Source organism: Capricornis sumatraensis, chromosome 13 (genome assembly GCF_032405125.1).
Source record: "Capricornis sumatraensis isolate serow.1 chromosome 13, serow.2, whole genome shotgun sequence".
Lineage (NCBI taxonomy): Eukaryota > Metazoa > Chordata > Mammalia > Artiodactyla > Bovidae > Capricornis > Capricornis sumatraensis.
Genome location: NC_091081.1, coordinates 31091858 through 31116384, shown reverse-complemented (window position 1 = coordinate 31116384; position 24527 = coordinate 31091858). Strand labels below are relative to the sequence as shown.

Sequence of the window (24527 nt, the reverse complement as noted above, 5' to 3'; positions counted from 1 at the left end):
GAGTTCTAAGAGCTACCTACAGATATTGTTAAAAATAATAAAAACAAACCCACTTCAGATGTAAAGCTTTCCAATGTTTTCCTTCAGCCAGAACTTAGTACATATATGCTCACATAATTTTTGGCACTGATATTCTTTTAAGTTTTGATTATGGTGAAATGTACATTTTACACCTACTAAGAACATATGTTTTAACTGTGACATAATCAAAATCGTTAGGTGGTTGTCACTAAATTAGAGTGCTTGGTATGTTTTGGCATGTCATCTCAGACAAAAGTGCAGTGAGAGTACAAAGTAGTAATACTGCTACAGTTCTCCTTCTAAGTTTTACATAATTCCAAGACCATATAGACCACCTCTGCACAGATCTGTTCTGTTTATTGGTCTTTCTACACATCAAGGCACAGCACATAAACGAAGCAGTAAGAAACCATACCCCTGGCACAAAACTTTTAAGCTGGAGAATTTTTGATGTATCGTTTTATGATTTTAGGATTATTATCATTGGAGCTTAGTCTAGGGTCATAAAGATCTGTGATTTGAAAAACAAGCATCAACAGCCAACTTTTCTGAAAATCAGTGGACTTCTGTGCTGTTGTCCTTTTTAAGTGATCATCTGAACATGGGGCTCCCATCTTGTTTTTTCCTTCTTCCTAACAATTATTCCTACAGGAAAGTTTGGCAGCATACAGAATCACTGTCTCATTGACAGTTAAAAAACCACCACCAAAAGACATTTGAAAATGCATATAAGTGGAAGGCTCCTTCATCAGGCCAAGTTGCCACTCAACCCCAAAGATCACTATAGCCCCCAGCCTCTCACCATTTATATCTCCTTGGCTTTCTAGCTCCTAATCTCAACAGAGAACAGCCAAGTTGAAAATAAACTCCATTAGAATTGGCAGTCCAGGTGCACACAGCTGTTTCTTTATGCCTGGGCTCTTCCCCACTTTAGAACGCTTTACAGTCACCTGCCTTTTTCTACAAGGGGAAGCTTTCTGGCCTCCATTTTTCCTCTCTCTAGCTCCTGAGCACATAAACACCCAGACTTTCTGGGAAAGGGAACTTACGAGCCATCAACCTGGCCAGATCTTGTGCTTTGTCTTTGAAACAAGATGATTTTCACATGAGCTCAAGTTACCATCAAGGGGGAGTAATAAAACATTATTTTTGTTCCTAAATAGGAATTTTCTGAGCCAACAATTATTCTTTTTGAAAGAGAAGACTTCAAAGGAAAAAAGATTGAATTTAATACAGAAATAGTTAATCTCCGATCCCTAGGATTCAACACGCACATACGCTCTGTCCAGGTGATTGGTGGCATGTAAGTGAGTTACCTATTTGTTTATTCAGTAGACTTTAAAAATTAAGTTTGATCATATTTCTTTTCTATGTCACCTTAACCAAATTGATGTATAATCCCTTATTTTCTGTAAGGGTTAGTATTTATGCTCCTTCATAGTATACTTTTCCCATTTGGAAAAGCCATGTGTGTGGCATCATCTCTTCATTCAGATTTTCAGTTGACTTAAGGTAAGAACTTTAACATTTCTCGAAGTTCCTAGGTGAATACTGTAATAAATCTATTGAGTATTTTTTTTAGCAAGTAGGAAAAAAAAAACAAAACTGATTTTGCTTACTCCTTTGAAAGACCAAGTCATTTAATTTTAGAGTAAGGGTTGAGATTTTCCTTCAGCCAGGAGTGACCAACAGATGCTATATGCTAAACGATTAAAAGTCAACACAAGAAGATTTTTCTCAGCTTCGAATAATTCTGAAATTAAGACATAAAAAATGAATACAGACTATCAGTGTAATATGTTTTTAAAAAGGTGTTTTTCGTTCACTCGCCAAAACAATAGGTATGGTCTGAAGGCATCCAACACTGGAGTGGACTATGGCTATTTAAAAAACAAATTCAGGTTATTAGGGTGGTAGAGTTGTACGTGACATTCTTCCCCAACAGGTTTAAATTGGTATTTTGTTTTTATGATAAAATGGCTAAGATAATAACATTTTAGAGTTCCGGGATTAAAAACAGAGAACATTCTTCCTTGATATATAATACATCAACCCAAGAGGAAGGTTGCTTGCCTGCTGGTCTGTGCTGGAACCCGTACTTCACGTGTGCGTATCACAGCACTCCTGGGTGGAACAGACCTGAGCAGACCTGACCAGGTCTTTAGCAGTTTTCTGGACTGAGGAAGATTATTCTCATTTTGAACAAAATTTTATCATTTATTTTTATCTAACCCTTATAGAACACTTACTATGTATACGAACTTTACAAGTATTAATCATTTAAAGCTCACAGGAAGTACTGGGCTGTCCTGCTAAAAGACTAGCTTTAGCTCATTGCCTTACTGGAAAAAAACCCTACCGACTTCTCTTTAAGAGTGAAACTTTGGGGCATAAATACTCATGTACCATGAATTTGTTTTGTCAAGAAATGGGTGCCGTAACTGTTTTTGAAAATAAGGTAGTTTCCTTTTTTTAAAAAAACCTCCAATGTATATTTGAAGTATTATATAAAAGCTCAGCCTAAAAATCGAAACATTCTGAAATATAATTGGAGCTCATTGTCAAATAGACATTGCCACTTACTGCAGTCGTCTCCTTTTGTTTTCCAGATGGGTTACTTACGAATATGGCAATTACAGGGGCCGACAGTTCCTACTGTCACCAGCAGAAGTACCTAAGTGGTATGAATTCAGTGGCTGTCACCAAATAGGTTCTCTACGACCTTTTGTTCAGGTATTTTCTTCTTGTGGGTGTTTCGAATAGACTTCTCTCTGAAATTTTTTTGGTAAATATATTTAACTTTTTAATTTCAATTAGTTTGAAATTGGCTTCTCTCCCACCCCACCCCCTGAAAATTTCTGAATTTGGGCTATGTTTCTGGTGCTAAAAAGGTTTATGACTGCTTCAGAAATGTTATTACATCCGACATCAAAACGTGGTATGTCCTAAGCCCTGGCTTGTCCATAGGCAGCTCCCAGCCCCAGGCACTCTGAAATTCTGTCAATCTCTCTTCATTGAGAAAATCCTAAAGCCTCTGAAACTCTGACACAGCCGTTATTCCTAATTCAGCCTCATTCTGGATTCTGCCCCTGCTGTTGATGCTGTTCAGTGCTTCTAAAATACAACATGTCAGTGACTATTGCTTGGGTTCTTATCTTCTAGAAACGAATTTATTTTAGACTTCGAAACAAAGCAACAGGGTTATTCATGTCAACCAATGGAAACCTAGAGGATCTGAAGCTTCTCAGAATACAGGTCATGGAGGATGTCGGTGCTGACGACCAGATCTGGATTTATCAAGAAGGATGCATCAAATGCAGGGTGAGATTTGGGGTTAGACAAGGGTCTGTAAGGGCATCTCTCTCCAAGTAGATGCTACTTCACGATTTCCAGAGCTCTTTTGGAAATAAGTTGGAACATTTTTCATGAAAATACTTCTTAGCTCTGATAGAAATAGTCAAGGAATCTAAAAAGGAAGTAAATCTAACACCGATCCAAGAAATAACTTTATACTTGATTTTTATACAGAAATGGAAAGGAAAAAGGAAGTGTCTGTGTTACTCTCCCATTTTTCTTTCACCTTCTTGTTACAGAAATAAACTTCTAAGCCTCATCACTATCAACACAGATCTCTCTCGGTCTGCATTTTGAAGGACCCCGTAGACTAGGTGAAGAGTGAAGAGATACCACCCCGTGTACCACACACTCCGTTTCCTAGTTGTCATGCCTTGTAATTTCCCTCCTATTGCTCCCACCATAATGCATGTTTAAATGCTGAGCAGAGTAAGATTTATGAGAGAACTCATGCTTCTATTGTAGATAATCTTTTTAACTCTTTGATTTTATGGGCTTAACTGTTTGCTCCTGAATTTTTTTTTTTTTTTAATACTGGTACCCATGAGTCAGCAGGAAGCATACAGCCTTGTGAAAGGAAGACAGCTTGTTAACTAGGTCTGCTGTGCTTGAGGAAGAATCATCCTTTCTGTAAACAGATGTATACCCTTTAGATGTTTAGAAAAGAGCACAAGAAACAGAAGCAACTAATACAGAGGCACTGAAAAAGCCAGGGAATATTTCATGCAAAGATGGGCTCGATAAAGGACAGAAATGGTATGGACCTAACAGAAGCAGAAGATATTAAGAAGAGGTGGTAAGAATACACAGAAGAACTGCACAAGAAAGATCTTCATGACCCAGATAATCATGATGGTGTGATCACTCACCTAGACCCAGACATCCTGGAATGTGAAGTCAGATGGGCCTTAGGAAGCATCATCACTACGAACAAAGCTAGTGGAGGTGGTGGAATTCCAGTTGAGCTATTTCAAATCCTAAAAGATGATGCTGTGAAAGTGCTGCACTCACTATGCCAGCAAATTTGGAAAACTCAGCAGTGGCCACAGGACTGGAAAAGGTCAGTTTTCATCCCAATCCCAAAGAAAGGCAATGCCAAAGAATGCTCAAACTACCGCACAATTGCACTCATCTCACACGCTAGTAAAGTAATGCTCAAAATTCTCCAAGCCAGGCTTCAACAGTACGTGAACCGTGAACTTCCGGTTGTTCAAGCTTTTAGAAAAGGCAGAGGAACCACAGATCAAATTGCCAATATCCACTGGATTATCAAAGAAGCAAGAGAGTTCCAGAAAAACATCTATTTCTGCTTTATTGACTATGCCAAAGCCTTTGACTGTGTGGATCACCACAAACTGGAAAATTCTTAAACAGATGGGAAAACCAGACCACCTGACCTGCCTCCTGAGAAATCTGTATGCAGGTCAGGAAGCAACAGTTAGAACTGGACATGGAACAACAGACTGGTTCCAAATAAGGAAAGGAGTATGTCAAGGCTGTATATTGTCACCCTGCTTATTTAACTTATATTCAGAGTACATCATGAGAAACGCTGGACTGGATGAAGCATAAGCTGGAATCAAGATTGCTGGGAGAAATATCAATAACCTCAGATATGCAGATGACACCACCCTGATGGCAGAAAGAGAAGAAGAACTAAAGAGCCTCGACGAAAGTGAAAAAGGAGAGTGAAAAAGTTGGCTTAAAGCTCAACATTCAGAAAACAAAGATCATGGCATCTGGTCCCATCACTTCATGGGAAATAGATGGGGAAACAATAGCATCTCCAAAATCACTGCAGATGGTGATTGCAGCCATGAAATTAAAAGATGCTTACTCCTTGGAAGAAAAGTTATGACCAACCTAGACAGCATATTAAAAAGCAGAGACATTACTTTGCCAACAAAGGTCTGTCTAGTCAAGGCTATGGTTTTTCTAGTAGTCATGTATGGATGTGAGTTGGACTATAAAGAAAGCTGAGCACCAAAGAATTGATGCTTTTGAACTGTGGTGTTGGAGAAGACTCTTGAGAGTCCCTTGGACTGCAAGGAGATCCAACCAGTCCATCCTAAAGGAAATCAGTCCTGAATATTCATTGGAAGGACTGATGTTGAAGCTGAAAGTCCAGTACTTTGGCCACCTAATGTGAAGAAATGACTCATTTGAAAAGATCATGATTCTTGGAAAGATTGAAGGTGGGAGAAGGGGACGACAGAGGATGAGATGGTTGGATGGCATCACCGATGTGATGGACATGAGTTTGAGTAAACTCCGGGAGTTGGTGATGGACAGGGAGGCCTAGCATGCTGCAGTCCATGGGGTCACAGAGTCAGACATGACTGAGCGACTGAACTGAAAAAGCCACCTTCTCTCTGTGAATTATCTTAATTCAAGGAAATGGTATCTTTCAGCAGTTATTTTTAATGAACATTTCAGTGATATTATTTAACAACTTTGAATTCAGTAGTTCAGCGAGAAAAAGTGTACTAGATTATCAGAATCCTTTTATCTCAACATAGAATAGTACACTTTTCAAAAGCATTTTCTACATCAACTTGTGTGAATGTCATATGAATATGACTAACATACCTTGTTTATCTGTTAAAGGTAGATTCACTTCATAGAAGAATCCATAAGATTTTTGCACTGGAACAAATCCCAGTTTTTAAAATGATAAAATGCCCTTTTAGCAACTTCAGTGCTACAACAGCCTTCAAAATTAGAGATACAGTCATATGCTGGAAGGCTCAGGCTGAGCTGAGCGCAGTAGATACGTCAGAGGATTTAGCTACAGACCCAGAAGCAGATCACAGTCCTTTGTAGGGGGGAGAAGTAAACGATGGGCACTTTTAGTGTTCTGAGGCTTCCCTTACTAATAAACCAGAGGACCTCACAAAGGGCTTAAGTCTCCCCTTACAAAGGACAAAAACTGAGAACTTTCCATTACTGATGTCATCTGAAACAAAGGGCATAAATATTTGTTTGATCCCAGTTACCATGGCTAAAAGCTGAAATACTCATGTGTAAATGAAGCTGGGAACTAAGGTAAGTTTAAAAATCAGCTTACCCAGAGGATTGCTTACAAGGGTACTTGAATGTGTGTCCCTCCGTGTGTAAGATGCCTTGTCCTTTCTGCTGAGCAGATAGCAGAGGACTGCTGCCTGACCATCGTGGGGAGCCTCGTAACCTCTGGCTCGAAGCTGGGCCTGGCGCTCGAACAGAACGCTGACAGTCAGTTCTGGAGCATGAAGCCTGACGGCAGGATCTACAGCAAGCTTAAGCCAAATTTAGTTTTAGATATCAAAGGTAAGGATTATTTTCCCTATCTGCCCTGTGTCTTTCTTTAGTTAACTAAGAAGCTCTACTTTTGAAATCGGGAGCACTATTAATAGTAAGTGATCCCTTACGCTGTGCCAGCCTCAGTGCTAAATAAACACATCATCTCATGTGACCTTCACAGCAGCCCTACGAGGCCTGTGCTATCCCTCCTCTCCCCATTTTACAGCCCCTCAGAACTGAGGTTCAGAGGGGTGAGTCAGTTTGGCCACACCCACAGTGCTGAGGTGGAATCTGGACATGGGCCGGCTTTAAACCATTTATTACAACAGACTAAAATCACAAGTTAAAAGGCTCAGTCTGTATAGCTGATGACACTCATGTACATGCATGTAACCTAAAATCTAAGACTGAAAAGGAATTAAGCAACAAACACAGCCAAAGAGATTTCAACTGAACATTTGTTCAGTGAAGTTACTCCGGAGTGAACTGATTGATGATGCTTGGAGAAGACCAAATACGTTTATTTAGGCAAGTGGTTTCCCAACTTTATCTGCATCAGAATCTCCTGGAGGGGCTGTTAAAACACAGATTGCTGGTCCCCTGCTCTCAGAGGTCCTGATTCAGGAGGTCTGGGGTAGAACCCTGCATGTCTGACAGGGTTGTGGGTAATGCCCATGCTGCCTGTCTGGGAGGACTACTGATGATAATTTTTAAATAAAAATTACCAAATGTAGACATGGGAATTTAGTAAACTCTTGTTGCTGTTGACAAGTGAATGAAGACAGTGCATTTTATTTGTGTCATATGGGGTAATTTTGCTTTAAATTATTAACAGAGACTTTCTACTCCATATCAGGGAACCAGTGTGGTGATGTATGTAAATTTAGTGGAACTGTATAACACACACACACAGTTTTAAATTATGGCTAGAAAGTTGGCTCAGTTTTACTTGAGTCAGGGCTCTAGACCAAAGATGTCATTAAAAATTGATATAGGATTAAAGAAATAGCTTGTAACTGAGTTTTAAACTAACTTGTGGAAAATGGAGAATAAGCCTGAACATTCCCATCAGGGGCTTTGGTGGCCACTGATTCTGATCTGCAGGTGGGGAGAGCGTTCAAGCCACCTCACAATGGGGTCTGAGGTCACAGAGGCTCAGAGGAGCCAAAGGTTCTTAGAGGCAAACTGAGTTCACTGAGACAGAGGCAGGGCACTACACTAAGACGGAGCAACACTAAGCAACGTCTGACTCCAGGCTGGATGGGGCCCAACATCGCACCTGGTATAAAATGCACACAGGAGATGAAGGCACTGTAGGCTGGCACAACAGACTTGTCAGTATGTACACAAGTAAGATGCCCATTCTATAGATGACCAGCCTGAGGTTCAAACTGTTGAGTCACTATCTTAATCCTTATTTGGATCAACTTGTTAAACTGGAGCTCCTCAGTCTATACAAGATAGTTTTAACACCTCCAGAGAAGCCAGAGAAATGTGACTAAATTGGAAACACGGATGTGCAGGAAAATATGGCCTAGTGCCTCTTACAGTGTGACCCGCTTCCTGTGTCCAGGGTTAAGGTCACTGTGATCTTTCTGAGCAAGTCTCTTAGAGCATTTCTTTTATTCTTTCAACATGTACTTGTTGGGTACCCACTTACCCACAATGTGACCAGCTCTGGGCCAGAGACTGGGGATACCAAAGTGGTGGGGTGGGAAAAGACAGTACCTTGGCTTCAGAGAGCTTACTCTCTTGAAGCTCCAAGCATATGGGATTTTCCCCACTTACTGTGCTGGCAACTGACCAGGAGTAAGGGTACCTGGCTTCTAGTCTTGACTCTGAAAAGGACTGTGGGGCTTCAGGAACTTTCTCCTTAGGGGCTTTGCTTTAAAGCTCCAAGGTCACTTCCTAAAATGCAACACAAATTAGTCCAGTGCCTTTGGAATAAGGCTACTGTTCTGGTCTATTTGTGACCTCTCTCGCGTGTTGAGCCCAGTAGCTGCAGTAGTCCCTTGCTATCTTGGTCAACTGGGTTCACATGTCTCCAAATGTGGGAGAATGATGCCATCTTGTGGACAAGACAGAGCAGGGCCACAACCCACAGCCTGCGCAGACAGGACAGAAATACATCTCTCTCCAGGGCACTTCACGGGAGACTGCGTTTCCTTGGCTACAGTTGTTGACCATGTGTTACCTACTAATATTACAAGATTTATTCCTTTAACCCATCTCCTGATATTTTGATAGACATCTATATATTCAGACCAAAGATATGACAACAGTGTAAGCTGATTCATGCTAACTTTGATCTTTTTCAAGAACTTTCTAGTTGTCATAACTCTAGGATTATGATATACACAAAAAGTATGTTTAAGATACTATAATCTTGAAGAATGAACAAGTGCATTGTGACCTTAAGATAATACTTCCTGACATCTCAATGGAGTACAGTGTGCGTGCCTCAGTGGAGATGGTAGGATTTGTGGTGGTGGAAACTTTTTCTCTCTCTGCAAACTTAAGCATAACAAGCCCAGGGCACCTTGCTTTGTATTCTGTCCTGTATCGAGCTGTGCAGAGGTGCTCAGTTATCATGATGATAAATCAGTTTCTTCCAAGAGGGGCACGAGATTTTCTTCTTTATCAAAACCTATAATGTAACTTTTCAGACCTTTTGGAGGTTTTAAAAGACAATAAGAATATTTGATCCCCCTTGGCTTAAGGCTGCAGTATGATTTCAATACCAGTCACACTTACCCTGCATTAAGATGAGCCGATTTTAATTCTGACAGAGTCCTATGTGCTATAACAGTTGGTACAGAGGCTTCTGCTGAAAAGTACCTGAAAGGATGTTTACGCCACACTAGGGGGAAAAAAAACAACACATGACCCTTTCTTTTGTCCATGATACTTCGCCATTGAAAGTAGAGGTCTTTAACACTAAAGAATATGAAATATCTGGTAGGTGAAAGGGAGCGTATGGAAACTATATTGGTTTTACAGTTCAGTGGAACTCAGCATATTAAATGCTGTGAGTTTTTATGCACCACAGGCTGTGGGTTCCCAGCAGTGGGAATGCTGCTCTGCCTACTATACTTCCGGGTGTCACTCAAACCTCCCCTTTGACCTAATACCACCACTGTTCATTGTTGATGCAAAATTTGCCCACTGACCATTCCACCGCTGAGGCCTGCCTGCTTTCTTCCACTGCTATCTCAAATCCACGATCCCTCCGCTGAATATTTGTCACCATCTTTGCTCCTTTCCCATCTCTAGCTTCTTTCCTGTTCCCCCCAGTTTCACAGATCTTAAGAGGAACCATGGACTAGATTTTAAGGCTTGAGTAGGAAAAGGAGCCTGGGGAGGTAGGACATCAGTATGGAGCTGCTGATGCCCTCGGATGGGGCTTTAACACATCACCCCCGGTGGGTGGAGGCAGTTCTGGGCTTTCCTTCCTGTTTGGTTTCCTCAAGGCATGTAGTTTTACACCTTGTTTACCTTGTGACCCTGGTGGTGTGATAAACTGTCTTGCTACAGCTCCTTCACATGGGCACCTTTCCTTTTATCCTTTTCCTTTTCTTTCTTTCAGGGGGCACACAGTATGATCAAAATCACCTTATCCTCAACACTGTCAGCAAAGAGAAGGTAACGCAAGTGTGGGAAGCCATGGTCCTGTAGGCCCGAATAAAGAACACAGGGAGAGTATTTCTGGAGGTCCTCCAGAGCTACCTGACTTAGACAAAGAAAAAAAGGCCTGCTGCTGGAAGCGCGAAGAAGAGAGCAGACCTCCTCCAACAACTCTGAAGTCTCTCTTGAATCACGTTCCTGTGACCAGGACAACCTCTCATCTTAGCAAAAGACTGTGATCATTTTAAAACAAGCATCTGTCCTCTTGTTTCTTCCCCTTCCTTTCAGGAGCTGCTTAAACAGGTTGCCTCCTTAGCAGCTTTAGTATAACTTTTTCCAAAAAGCACCCTAAGACCTTAAGAGATGATGCATGTTTTAAATTATTTCCAAAGATAGAGAACAGGAACAAACTTACCGACCTTGCAGGGCTACAAGTCCTATACACGTTAAAGGGAAGGACAGAAGCTCAAGTTTGTAAGGTAGGAGACGCTTCAGCATCTGAGAAGAAATCATTTATTAGGCCTGCAATTTTGGTCCCTGACCCTCTGTTTTCTGGACTGATTAATTATGCTGTAAAATGGGGAAAGCCTTAGCTGTTCAGATATATATTTTAAGGAACTAAGTATGAACCAAGTATGTTTCTGTTAATATTAAAAATTAGCAAATTTACGAAGATATCATGTCCACGTCCACTAACATTTACTAGCAGGATCTGCATTATTCCCACTCACTTGTGGGCCGCCCTAGACTGTCACATGTGAGTACTGATACTTGTCCTGTGCATCTACTGAAACAGTATGATTATGACCTAATCTATTAGCCCAGCCTCACACGCCTACAGCTAGTTCTACAGTGTCAAGCAGGCCTTTGCTCAACTCAGATCTTTTAGCCCAGTTTTCCCCCTCCTAACCAGCTGCACGGGCGTGAGGCCTGCACGGGACTGCCTTCCCTGGGAGGCCCCAGGGCCCCACAGCTGCTCTGACCACTGGGGGCGGCCTTGTGTCACTTACTTCAGGAAGCAGACACTTTTGAGGTGTAGAAGGCTCCAGAGGATGACCAGCGATTCTCTCCAGAAAGAAGGGAAGGGAAGGAGGCTGTAAGCAATCCCTGTTGGCTGAATCTTGGGACTGAGAACCCTAAACCGCAGCGAGCATTTCAGTGAAGACTGAAAATGCTGAGCCGCTCACTGCACACGCACTGGCCAAGTTGTCCTCATCACTGAATATTGGTGCTCCTGTCACATACCTCGTTTCCGTTTCCAGTTATGCAATGTTGGTCCTCTGGAGTCTGCGGTGGGCACTGGTGGTCACCAGCAGTTTGCCCTGCAGTATTTAAGTCTGCTTGCACGTGTCCAATAGCGGCCGCCACGTCTGTCCTGTTCTCGGGTGCAGCGCTGGCCTTAGGCCTCTACGCATCTCACTACCTACAGTACAGTGGGGGTAAAACCGTCTAGTGTGTATTCAATTTCTCTCTCAAATAAACTTGGTTTTGGTTAACTGTATTGGTAAAATCTGAGAGGATCCATTCAGGAGCCCTCCAGACACTTCCAAGAGGGTCAGGGGCAGATCAGAAATAATAAATGTCTGACATGGCGGGCTTCAGAGCTGCTGGATTAAGGGCAGAGGGAGATTTCTGACTGCCCTCACTTCAGAGTCGGTGGTAAAAGGGCACACGGCACTCTTCTGAGTAGAGATGCCCCCTCACTACCACCTGGGAGCCCTCAAGGCAACAGGGCTGGCGTCTGTTCAGAGAAGTCAAAAGTGGCTTATTTACAGCTGGAAGAACCTCTTTCTTCTAAGGTAAATTTGTACTGGTGGGAATAGTAATTCTAGAGAAGAGCCCTCATCCGACACACTACAAACGAGTGTCTAGCAGGAAGAAACAAAGGAAAAAGCCGCTCACCCAGGCCTCGGTCAGCAGCTGAACACTAGTGGCGGAGAAGCAGCAAAGCAGGGAACGGTCACTTTCCGCCAGTGAAGAGGGGGCAGAGGCGAGGGGCTTCAGCCGCAACGGGCCTACTGGGCAGTCAAAGCGGAGAGCTCTGCGCCCCAGTGGAAGGGTTGGCATTTCCAGGGAAGAGTTCCCAGAGAAGCACGTTTCCATTGCTGAGAGAGGACTAGCTCGCTTCTTTACAAAAGTAAGGGTTTTAAGAAGTTAGAAACTCGAACATCCCCTTTCATTCTCTAAGAGAGGGATGAACCAAATCACCGGCTCGATCCTTCTATACGCCCCTAAGCGATACAGAGCTCTGAGGGCTGAGGACTGCCCTAGAGCAGAGGAATGAAACCCGGAGGAAGCCCTGGCCACTCTGAAACGTGCTCACTGACGGGTCTAGAAGCTTCAGTCAGCTCTTCATGCTGCCACTGCTCCACACGTTGGAAGTTTTAGCTCTCTCACAAACATTAAGATGGTGAAACAGTTTGAGCTACCAGAACAGAAAGTGCCACAACAATTTGCAAATATGCTGTGAAAAAAAAACAACAGACAATTTTCACTGACTTTACAGACAAGCCCAAGTGCGGATATTTTCATATCATGTCCTTACTTACATGTGTGTCCCTTGCGCTTGGCACAGAGAGAGCTTGGCAGATGGGCAGGCATGGCAGGTAATGGGAGAAAGCCCTGGGCAGGGCAAGGTGATGGCCGAGGGTGGGAGTGTGGCTATAAAATCTCTGTGCCTGGCTCAGAAGATGGAAAATTACTGGCAAGAAGGGGTGTGTTTTTTACATTTATATCATGGAACTTGCAGGCTCATCTGGAAAGGGATGGCCAGAAAAAAGCTGGGGCCTGCAGGCACTCACCGAGTAAGAAAGCCAACAATCACCAAACTGAATGTTTATTTAAACAACGTTAATGACGGTCTTTCCTCGTGCATGTCCCCTTTCTACCTTCAGGAAGGCTTCTGGAACTTTAGAAAATGGAAAGGTTTTTTCAATAACTGGCTGAATCTGTAAAACACAAGAAAGGTTGACCGGTGGGTAAGAAAACCTACATTGCTCACCATAGATAACGAAGTTTACATAGGTACTTGGTTTCTTGGCGTCGTCAGCCAGGCCACTCGCTCTCGGGTCTGTGTGGCGCCCCTGAGTCAGGGGCTCACAATGGGCCAGGCCGCAGCTGCACTGCTGCCCCTCCTGCCTCTCTGTCTCCTATAATGCAGCCCACCCGACCATCCGCCTTACTCCCGCTCCACACTGTGAGCAGAGCTCCCCTCCACAGCGCCCAAAGCCAGCACCCGGTAGCCACCACCATCCTGACCTCAGCCCTCTGCAGACCCCCCACTCTACCAAAATGGGGTACTTGTCTGAGTGTGGGCTGTGTGCGCCTCTCCTTTGTGACATCTACCGCGTGTCCAGCCTAGGTCTCACCCAAGCCTGCCTGACCCATGGTCTGCAGTGTGTCCAGACGACCAGTGTGGCCTCTTCACAGACTGCCTGCTACAGCTGAATGCACATCTCAGCCACGCTGTCCTGTGTGGCAGACACCAAAGAAGGCATCCGAAGGTTCCTGCTGTGCAGGCGGTGCACAGGATAGGGTTAGATTTTATAAAGTTTGTTAACTATTCAGCATATCTACTTGAGCAAAGCTGAGTGCATCGTGGAACAGGCCACCTCCTCTGTATCCCCTACAATACCCAGCACAAGGTCAGACACACAGCAGGAGCTTAATAAATGTCACTCACGTGAAAACTAGTAGGGGCCCATCTGTGGCTGGGGCGGCCCTGGGGGCTTTGCTGGGCTGCAAAGCTGGTTAGAATTTACGGGAACACCAGCTCGTAAAGGCTGGAATACTGCTGGCTCTGTGTGGTGTATCATTAGCGCTGCCAGCAACTGCCTTTGAAACTGGAACCAGTTAGCATTCTCTCTCTCCACGTACACATCTGACTGAACTCATCCTTTTTAAAACTTCAAGCAAAAATCAGTAACTATCCACTTGGCATCTCAGTGAACTATCTCCCACTGCTCCACAGGCAGGAATCAGTTGTCAGAAGGCATGAGCTTACATCTTGCAACCCTTTTACAAGAGGAAGAAGTACACGCTCTTCTGATATTCAGATGGGCTTTCCTCTTGTGTGAATTTCACAGCCCTGCCACCAGAGAGCATCTCAGACCCCCAAAGTTCCCTTCTCCTAAACACTGACAATTTTTCTGTACTTATGAACCACGATAAGCTCATAAGAGCACCAGCATGGGCTGTCCTCACTATGTGCAGGCACTCTAAGTGCTCTATTTTTTTTTACCTCATTTAATCCCGACAGCCACCTTATGAGGCAGGTACTGTTGTTATTCCCTTTTTACAGATGGATACGTTAAGGCAGAGTTAAATCACCAATGTCACGTAACTGTTGAGTGGTAAGACAGGCTTTGAGCTGGTACCAGAGTGTCTGCTCTCCCGACTATACACTAAACCTTCTGTACATCATCAGCTGCTTTCCATATCTACTAAAATCTTAAGGGGAAAAAAAGGTAACCAAGGATTATATGGATTCATCACAGCCTGCATCTTGGCTGGCCTGCCAGCCATGTTAATGAACCATGTTAATTGGCCATGCCAGCTCAGGATCCAGGCTGTGTCCAGGTCACTGAGATAGCCCTAGCGTGGTCCCTCGGCCACCACCCCCACTGCACCTATGGAGGACACCACTGGTTTATAACTGTGGCCCTCCCCAGCAAGCTTGAGTATGACCTCAACACAGCTGCCGCTATGAAAAGAACCGATTTGAGCCAGCCTGTTGGAGGAAACCTACTTGCTTGTCTGGTAGAAGAGTGGAGAGCATCCAAGCTGTTCCAGCATGTCCCACCCGGAACCTTCTGAACCCAGCTGCTGGGACATTGCTTTCTGGATGCTGATTACCTGAAAAGGAATCACCTGAATGCATGCTTAAAATGCAGAGTTCTTGGTCTCCTGTTAGACCAACTCCATCAGAATCTCTAGGGGAGAAGAGTTTTCTGCACATCAGAGCGGGAAATCACTACAACCTTTTGCCTTATGCTGAGGGTTCCTGACTTGTGTCAATCAGGGGCACATCCACCCACTCCACAGGGGCTGAGCGTCTTCCTTCTAAGTGCCAGGTGCTGACACAGAGCAGCACACAAAGCAGGCACCTGAGAGAGAAATCAAGAAAGGAGGCAACAGGAACTAACTCGTCATGGAGCAACCACAGCAGCGTTATGGGGAGCCGCTCCAGAATGAGGGGCTGCCTGGCAGGCTCCACCCAAACCTGGCCAGAGACGCAGAGTCTGAACTGATGACCCACGCAGCTGGTGGCGACGGCACGCTTTAATCTGGCTGGTCAGGCCCATTGTGGTGGATAATCCACTGGGGCTGACTGGGGCATAACGGGCATTCAGCTCTTCCCGAAAGTGACAATGAAGAAGAGGCTTTCAATGAACAGGCAGGCAAATGCCACTGCTGGCTGAATATGTGACATCAAACAGAGATTAACAGCATAAAGAGGCAGTGTCTACGCGCAGCCTCACACCAGACCCAGAATGCTTGTTTGTGATGGACAAAGGGATCAGAGCAAAAACCCAGAGAGGGGAAACAAAGGTTACCCACGGCACAGTGGGGACGCTGCTGCAATGACTGCTGCAGCCCGGCCCACGCACGGAGCCCTGGTATAAAGCGGCGGGCTGCACACAGCACTTGGGGGCAGTGCGGGCGCATAAGGATAGAAGCTGCCTGGGAGCCCACAGCTGCAGCTTTCCAGCATCCCAGTCTCGGACCCAAATCCAAGCTCTCCTGATGGCCCTTCCCTTCCTTAAACAAAGGGCGCACAAAGCCAGGCCCTGACACCCTTCCCTGAGAAGAGGACCACGGGAGGGACCTCGGGCTCCCTGGAGCAGCCCGGGAACACTTGTCAGCAGCAGTTGGGAAGCCTCCCACCTCCGAGGCAGAAGCCCTCTTGCTGAGAGCTGGTGGGGAGGGCACGCCCCCAGGCAGGCCCAGCGGCCAGGGGAGGCTCTCCCTCAGTCCCCACTTCTCGCAGGAATCACTGAAAAGTAGAGCCCAACAAGGGTGGGAGGAGTCGGGGGATCTCTGAGCCAGCCTGCTGGACAGATTAGAAACTGAAGTGCATGTGGTTACGGGCTAAGTTCAAGGTCAGAGCTCTTAGCAAAGGAGCAGAGGGAGGATCCCGGACCCACGATGTCATCACTGCACAGCTTGGGGACACTTTGGGGAGGGAACTCTGAGTCTGTCACCTCTTCCCCAGACCCTCAGCTACAGCCTCTATCAGGCATAGAAACTGACCTCAGAGTGTGGGGAGTAGGAGGGGACAGAGGCCCAGGGTGTCTTAAAGCCCTTGGCATGATCCCAGACCATCACCGGGGACAGGCCCAGGGCCCACGGTAGGGGCAGCAGGGCCGCAGCTGACCACCATCTCATGTAAAGGGGTAGCTCTGAGTTCCTCCACAGGGCCAGGACTTCCAGAGTCAGGATGAAGGGGGGAAAGGAGGCTTAACCTAAGGAGATATGAGGAAGGAAAGGGTGGGCTTTGCTCAGACTTGCTATTTCTGAACTCCCTGGCCCCAGATGGAAAACTCAAGGCTGGAAGATAGGAGGTGCAATTAGGAGGTGAGATGGGAGGGGGAGAGTGCAGGAGGAGGCTACTCCCCAAGGGAGTAAACATACCCATTCTAGAAGCATCCCAGGACTATGCCAAGGCCCCCTTGATAAAAGGCACTCAGAGCCAGAAGGTAAGAGGAGAAACTCGGCCTGTGTCTTCCCACAGAAACAACTTCAGACGCATCTGAAAAACTTCAGCAGCATCAAGGCTATGAGGTCCAGGAGGTACCTGCCACATCTGGCAAGACAGTGCTCTCCCAGCGGTCCCGGAGACTCAGTCCCTAACCATACGTCCTTTCTATGGGGGAGAGCGGGAATCCAGTTGCAAATAAAGGAGTTTAAAGTTTTGGAATACAGTTCATTGCAAAATTAGGGCCCAGCCATTCCAAGAGGGGTCTGGAAAATCATCTGTCTCAGAACCTACGGCATGCTCCACAGCTGTCTTGGCCAAAACTGTGCCCGAGCCACGTGCAGCGATCTGCATTTAATCAAAAGTAAGGAAAATGAACAATCTGCTCCTTCAGTAGCACCAGCCACGTTTCAAGTGTGGCTACATGTGGCTAGTGGTTACCACACTAGGCAATGCAGACAGAGACCATTACTATTCACTGCAGAAAGTTCTGGTGAACAGTGCTCAGGATGCAACTCAGCATGGCCAACGCATCTCTCCACACCCTACCGAGCAAAGCAAAATGCCTACCAGCCCTCAGTAACAGTTTTGAATTAAATTCAAATAAGTTCCATAGGGACTATGCTGATGCTGGCTAAAATAAATAAACCAAGATATGAACAACATCACTCAACCAAGACATCTGGTTGGTCACCTAGGCTCTTGAACGGACCTGTGGACTCAAATGGCCTTAATAACACAAAGAACACAGGTGGGCATACACATACTCAGGAAGATGAAAGGGTCCAAAGGATCCCATACTTGAGCCCCAGCCATCGAGTTCCCCTCCTCAGGGGCAGCAACCAATAGTTCAAGTTTCTTTCATGTCTTTTGATGTTTCATGCATTGTGGTAGGCACCCCAACACCAACAGTTAGCTAAGAAGTATTAAGAACAGGAAATGTTTATGGTGCTTAGAAAATGCCAATAAACTTCAGGCATAAGGCACAATTTCAGTTTCAGCCCATTAAACTCCATGTGCTAATTACATGTTACATGTACAGAAAAATCATGTTTTTGTTTCACCCTACTGAATCACAGGGCATCTTTGGAATACCCAAGAAGCTGGTAATGGAGGTGGTCTGACAAGAAGCAGCTCCAGGACTGAGGGACAGGAGTCAAAGGAGACTCTGTGAGATAACTCTTCCTACCTTTTGGATTTAGAATCTTACAAATATATTATTCATTCAAAAACGGAAAGCATTTTAAGAGTAGGCTCTCCTGGTTCATGGCTCTACACTGTCAAATAACAACCCCAGGTCATCTATTGGACACCCGCTAATTAGATTCACCAAGCACTCAGCCAAAGCCTGGAAGGATTTCAATGTCCTCGTCCAATTTAACAAGCTTTACTAACCACATAATATGTAAGTAGATCGGTTCTGTTATCCTTTCCAATCTTCCAGTGTAGACAGGCAACAACCTCGCACACCCACAACAAAGCAGGATGCACGGGACAGCTGACCTTTTGTGGATCCAGGGTCACATATCAATCACCACAGTCCCAGAGCCCTTCATGGTCAGAAATGAGCCCAAACGGCCCTGGTGAGAGAAGAGGATCAAAGGCCAAAGGACCACCTCCTCAGTCTCCCTGGAGGAGGACATGACACCCAAAGGGCATCTTTATTTATTTCTACTATGTCCTCTTTCGGCCATGCCACCTGATATCTACCAGATTTAGTGGGGACACATACGCAAGTCACCTCTCTTCTCTGTTGCGTAAGTAGTTATTTCCAGAGAGAGTCACAATATTTCGAACACAGAAGAGTGATGATAAGCATGTGGTCAGTCTGGAGCAGAGGTTAGGACAAGTGTGGTGACTTCCAGAGGACCGGGACCTTCTAAGGATGGGGCTCCATCCCCATTCGGCACTATGTAGCACTATGGGCCATATTATCTGATGACAGCTCACTTCCTTCTTCCTAGAAGTAAAATAAGCCCCTCTGGGGGATATGCAGAGAACCCTACAGAGAGGCACTCAATTCCAGTCATGACAAGGCTGTCCCTGTTCACCCAGTACACATTAACACTTAGAAATCTGAGAAAAGGCATGCAAACTTGGGACCGAAATATTCTGGAAAGAGTAATGAGCCACTTTCTATCACAGCTTCCTCTACAAACAAAAACTAAATGCACAAAAAAGCAACCAGTATTTTCCTAAAAACATTCATTTCCGAAACCAAAGTGGAAAGATGAAATGCGCCAGCGAGGGGCAGGTGCCAACACAGGAAAACCCGTCTCAAGAGGCTCTTTCCACGTGGCTTAGCGAGGATCACGTGGTGTGCCTTGCTCCAACTTTTTCCCTGCCCACCGTAAAATGACAAGGACATGGCAATTTTAAGCTCAAGTCCCAGATCAGCTTCAAGCACTAAGCACGCAGCTACATGGTGGAGAGGGAAAAGTGCAGGACTGGGGTCAGGAAGTATGAGCTCTGGTCCCACTTCTGCAAACTTGAATGTGTCCCTTTATCCTTTTGAGCCAGTTTTCTCATCTATAAAATGATAATCATTTTATCTATGACCTCATGCAACCCTCAGGGTATATAATTTTCCTCATTCTGTAATTCCATATTAATTTCTCAATAAAAATCATAAATATCAGCACCAGAATATGAATTTGCTTCCAGAGATGGCATGTCTGGGCCATGAAAACCATGTAAGAACTTAAACAAGCAGGTAGTAACCGAGGAGTCTTTCTCAACTTCCATCAACCCTGGGAGGCCTTCTGACACTCAAAAACTAGGCTTTAGAGAGCAGTCCTTCACCATCAAGTCAGGACAGATTAAAACAGAAATAACAACCAGCTGTCTCCACCAAAATCTCCATCAATTCTGAACCATATCCTGTCCACTGACCCTCTCAGACATACCATTTATTTGCCATCAATTTTATTACACTGGCCTGGGAACAGGAGACCCGGTGACCCAATTTACAGTCCAGTTCTATTGAGGTTTAGAGTCACACTGTTTGTTCCCCTCGCTCATCTGGAAATCTGCTTGCCTCCAAAGCAGCCTCACCCTCAGAAGCTCAAGAAGCAATTCAGCTGTAAACTCACAAGGCCATCCCCACCTCTGTGCATTGACTGTCTTCATGGTACCTTTTTTTTTCAGGACTACTATCAGAATGTTAGCAGCCTAGCTGTAGATCCCAGCTCGACTGCCATCTAACCAAGTGTCTCTGAGAAAAGCATATAAGCTCTCTGGGCCTGCCTCTCATCTTAAACCAAGGGGGCTGCCCTAGATGGCATACGCTCTTTCTCAAATGCAGCCGTCTGTGGCTGTGATTCCCATGGAGACAGAGGCCAAAACACAGCATTTGAATTTGGCATATAAGGCAGTGTGGACACTGGCTGAGCCTACGTCTGTAGAGCTCCCACTGACTGGGCTTGCTAGGAAGGTCACCCAGGTGGCCAGGGACACCCTGGCAACACACTCACCTTTCCCGCCTCCACCAGTTCCGCAATGTCATCTAGACATGGACCGCTGGCCATGAAAAAGGCCCAGCGGTAATGGACTCCTTGCCAGAAATGCTAAAAAGAAAACAAAACATGTCAAATTTCAGAAAGGAAGAAATCTGACTAAATGCAAATTTAGGGAAACGTATTTCCTGGATGACTGAGACAGACAAACTGCTTCCCCATCTCACGCTGCCACAATGAGCTGTACACCCAGCATGGTGACAGACAGACAATGGATGCTCATGAGTGTTTCATAACTGAGTGAGTGAACAGAGATACACCCACGTGAACTCGGGCTTCTTCCCCAAGTAGTGACTGTCAGGCAAGCAAGCACAGGAAAGCTCTTTCTTCAAGGGCAGTCTCACTCACTCGGTTTCTCCCCTAGGAGATAGGAGGGGCTGAGACCTCTACACTTTCCCTACCAAGATGTGAATAAAGCCCCGAGGCACCAGAAAAGAGGTTTTACCTAATTCAGGAATGCTTCAAGGGCATAAGGCACCGAAACATGATCTTAGACAAGAAATCCAATCATAATTTTTTTTTTCCTGGCTCAGAGGAATAAGACAGTTTTAAAAGCAAAATGAAGTGTAAAGTTCCTCATGAGTCATGGCTGGACCTTCCCCTATAATTACACCAAGTCCCAAGTCACTGAATGCTATGATGGGACAAAATGCCCCCCCAGACGAAGATTAGCAAAAATCTTATACCAAGAAGGTTCAAGACCACTCTACTGCCATACCCACTTTTGATTATTCTTCAAAACAGAGATTATCAAAACAGCAAGTGAGCTGAGGTTCTCTGTGATACCTCAATGACCCGCCGAACTAAACGTCATCAGATGAGAGCGTTCCAGAGGTAGGATGGGGCCAGCCAGTGGCCACCTGCCACCTCCCTCCCCACACCTGCCCACCACCGTCGGGCAAGCACAGGCTTTCTGCACTGAGCTGACGATCAGCTACCATCCCGGCATGAAGCTGGCAGGGGCAACAGAACTCTCCTGCTCTGCCTCAGGCCTCCATGGTTGTGTCATGTAGGTCCAGTTACCTCTTTCAGCCTGTATCCTGGCCTGCAGGGTGGGGGCACCACCACCTCGCTGATGGGGATGTTGGAGGGACTAAACGCGAATGTATGCGAAGTATCTGACACAGGAAGGATTCGACAAGTATTTATCTAGTGCTGAAAGTAAAGCTTGTTGAGGAAAGACTGGGGCAATGCAGAGCAGTCTTTAAGACCGCGGAGAAACAGACAAACCCAACCTGCTGTCGAGGCAGAGCTTCACAACGGATGTGCCCAGAATGGCTTACTGGTTTGCCTGAGTGACCCCCTAGCTCATCGTCCAACCTGGAACACTGTTAAGAGTTAAAGGGGTCACTGGTAATCATTATCCCAGGAGCACAGATGCAAACAGACCCAAGCTCACCCCAGAGTAGGGATGACAAAGCCTTGGAGTAGCAGGGCAGAGCCCAGGCTGACAGAAGTCTCCAGATGGCACGCTCTTGGCTCAGCGCGCTCTCAGTATGCCGTTTAAATACTATCAACATCTCCTGTGTGTGTCATGGCGTGAAAGAGGTCAGGAAGCACTGGTCTAGGGAACTAAAACAAACAAAACCAAATCTGAAGGCTCAGGCAGCTAGACAAGAGGCATTGTCTGTCCCAAGCTTACAGCAGGTCCAGTTAATTATAATCACAGGAGACCTCTTCATGTACCTGTCCATAAGGCCTGGCCTTATCAACTACAATTAAAACGTCTGGTAATTGTTCAGGGTTTCAAGGAAGGAACAGCGATGCTCACAGCTGCTGGATCCACGGTTCTTCACGGCAGGTTGCTCTGTACAGTGAAACTTCCGGTCTGCAACAGCAGAATTGTTATGTTCTGCTCTAAGGGATCTGCGATTTCTTTTTTTTCCAGGCCATTACAGGAGAGAGTAAACCAATGCAGGCAGGCACTACAATGAGGCTTTAACTGTGCACATTCTCAGGAAGACATCAGAAACTACTTAAAAGGTTTTCGCATGAGATTACCACTATCATCTTTCCAGAAAGGGAGAGGGAAAATGAAGAGAGCTAGGCCTGTTTTACTCTCAGAGGACAACTCTGAAGCTCAACTTGTTAGAGGTCTCCCTGGAACACAGTGAAATCTTACGGAAAACTTAAACTTATATGTTAAAGCACTTGGGAAGCCTGGGTTTGATGAAAAGGGAAAGAAGAGACAAAGGACAGCTGAGACTCCTCTCTCCACAACAAAGCGCCCTGTGGACACTGCTCCCGGGTGCCGTCTGAACCAAGTGAAAGGAAAGAACCTGGAGCACACTGCCCGGCTGGTTCACTCCTGTCACCCAGACCCAGTTCCTAAGGACTGAGCAGCGTCTCCTCCATCACGGCCCTTCTTCCCCACCTCTAAGGACTCGGTCAGTACAGAGCATTTGAGAAACTTAAAGTCCTAAACTTCAACCCCAAAAGCTTCCAAATTAATGTCTAGAATCAGGAAGAAGCTGAAGATACTTATTGAGCCAGTCGCCTTGCAAATATGGGGCAGTGTAGCTCAACATACAATCTTTTTACCCTCAAGGAAACTTCTATTGCCTTTCTCCTGAGCCTGAAGTATTTTGCCTAATTAAAAAAAAAAAACAACATGTATCTTTATTTTTTTATATCACTTATTCCATTTGAGGTACTGGCATATCCCATTGTTGCTACCATGAAAACAGCTGGCTCTATGCTGTCTTAATAAAACTTCCACCCGCATACACAAGACACTTATGTATTAAGACAGAGAAACAGAGAGAGTGCCATCAGGCACAGACAAGAAAAAAACAGAAGTTGTATCAGACGGAATCGAGAGAGGTAATATAGCTAATCATAAAGGCTAACATTTAACAAGCACATTTGGTACTAGGCATTGTGCCAAGTTCTTCACATGGAAGATTTCATTTAATTCCTACAATACCCAGTAAGGGAGACACCATGAGCTGCATTTCAGGTGAAGATGCTGAGGCTTAGTGACACTAAGTCGTTTTCATGGGTTACACAGCTACCAAAGGGGAGGCAAAAATTTGTAGCCAGTCAGTATGGGACTCCGGAGTTTCTTTTCTCTTGGAGGAGAAAAGGCTCAGAGGAAACTCAATCCCAGAAGCCTGAGGTGCCTGCTGGATCTCGCCAACCAAGACTCTACCCATACCTTCAGTGTCTTAGAACCCACGGTGACGCCTGTCTGCAGCATGCCATCCGTGATGCCCAACCGGTCCATGTTCAGGAGGAAAGGAGTCACCAGAGTCACATACGTGGCTCCCGACCACTTCTTGAGGAAATTGAGAGCCCAGGTTTCGGTAGCTCCACCAACATTGTCGAGGATAAAGTCAAACCTGGAGAGGAAGAACCATATCAAAACATCCTGGTCAGCCTTTACCCAGGGCTCCAAGCCGCCTTCACTCCCTCCGCCAGGTAGCTCCATGGTTTGTTTCTGCGACAGCTCACAACAGCAGAGGGGTGGCTGCTCGGACAAACGAGAAAAGGCACATCTACTTACTGGGCTTTCTCCAAGGGAAGTCAAATGTGATTTCCTTTTTCAATCACAAAATCATCTTATTTTCTAATACTTTAAGAATGACTTAAACAAGTGGTTTTCAACTGAGAGTGATTTTGGTACCCAGGAGACATATTAGGCAATGTTTTGAGAGATTTTTAGTTGTGACAATTGAGGGAGGTGGTGGTAAGGGGGTATTAACATTTGTAGGCCGGGGGTGATGATAAAACATCCTAAAACACACACAAAATAAGTATCCAGCCCCAAAATGTCAATAGTTGAGAAACTAAGGTTGCCAAGGCTGAGACACCTTGACTCAAGAGAACTGCAAAGCTGTTCATCCAGTATAAGTCACAGCACTCTTTAGTGCATGTGAATACTTAAGACAGGAGTGTATTAGATTTTGACCCACGTGAGTGATTTCCTTTTATTCCCTTCACAATCAGATCTGCGTGTAGAAGCATTCTCTTCACCTTCTGGAATTTTCTTTTGGTTTCATGTACAACATCAGCACAATGCCTACAGAGAAATCAAC

The 24527-nt window shown here is 45.3% G+C and overlaps 2 protein-coding genes across 2 annotated transcripts in view; one reads left to right on the top strand and one right to left on the bottom strand.

Moving 5' to 3' along the window:
* The window catches only part of CRYBG1 (crystallin beta-gamma domain containing 1), a 228456-nt gene extending 216742 nt beyond the window's left edge, over positions 1-11714 (top strand). The window contains exons 18-22 of the mRNA XM_068984914.1: positions 1185-1324; positions 2631-2754; positions 3184-3342; positions 6519-6681; positions 10241-11714. Coding sequence (XP_068841015.1) covers positions 1185-1324; positions 2631-2754; positions 3184-3342; positions 6519-6681; positions 10241-10329 — 675 coding nt within the window. The 3' untranslated portion in view covers positions 10330-11714. The remainder of the gene's footprint in view (positions 1-1184; positions 1325-2630; positions 2755-3183; positions 3343-6518; positions 6682-10240) is intronic.
* Positions 11715-13118: 1404 nt separating this feature from the next.
* The window catches only part of RTN4IP1 (reticulon 4 interacting protein 1), a 52349-nt gene continuing 40940 nt past the window's right edge, over positions 13119-24527 (bottom strand). The window contains exons 7-9 of the mRNA XM_068985337.1: positions 23648-23831; positions 20449-20541; positions 13119-13226 (exon numbers count right to left, since the gene is read on the bottom strand). Of these exons, the coding sequence (XP_068841438.1) occupies positions 13119-13226; positions 20449-20541; positions 23648-23831 (385 nt within the window). The remainder of the gene's footprint in view (positions 13227-20448; positions 20542-23647; positions 23832-24527) is intronic.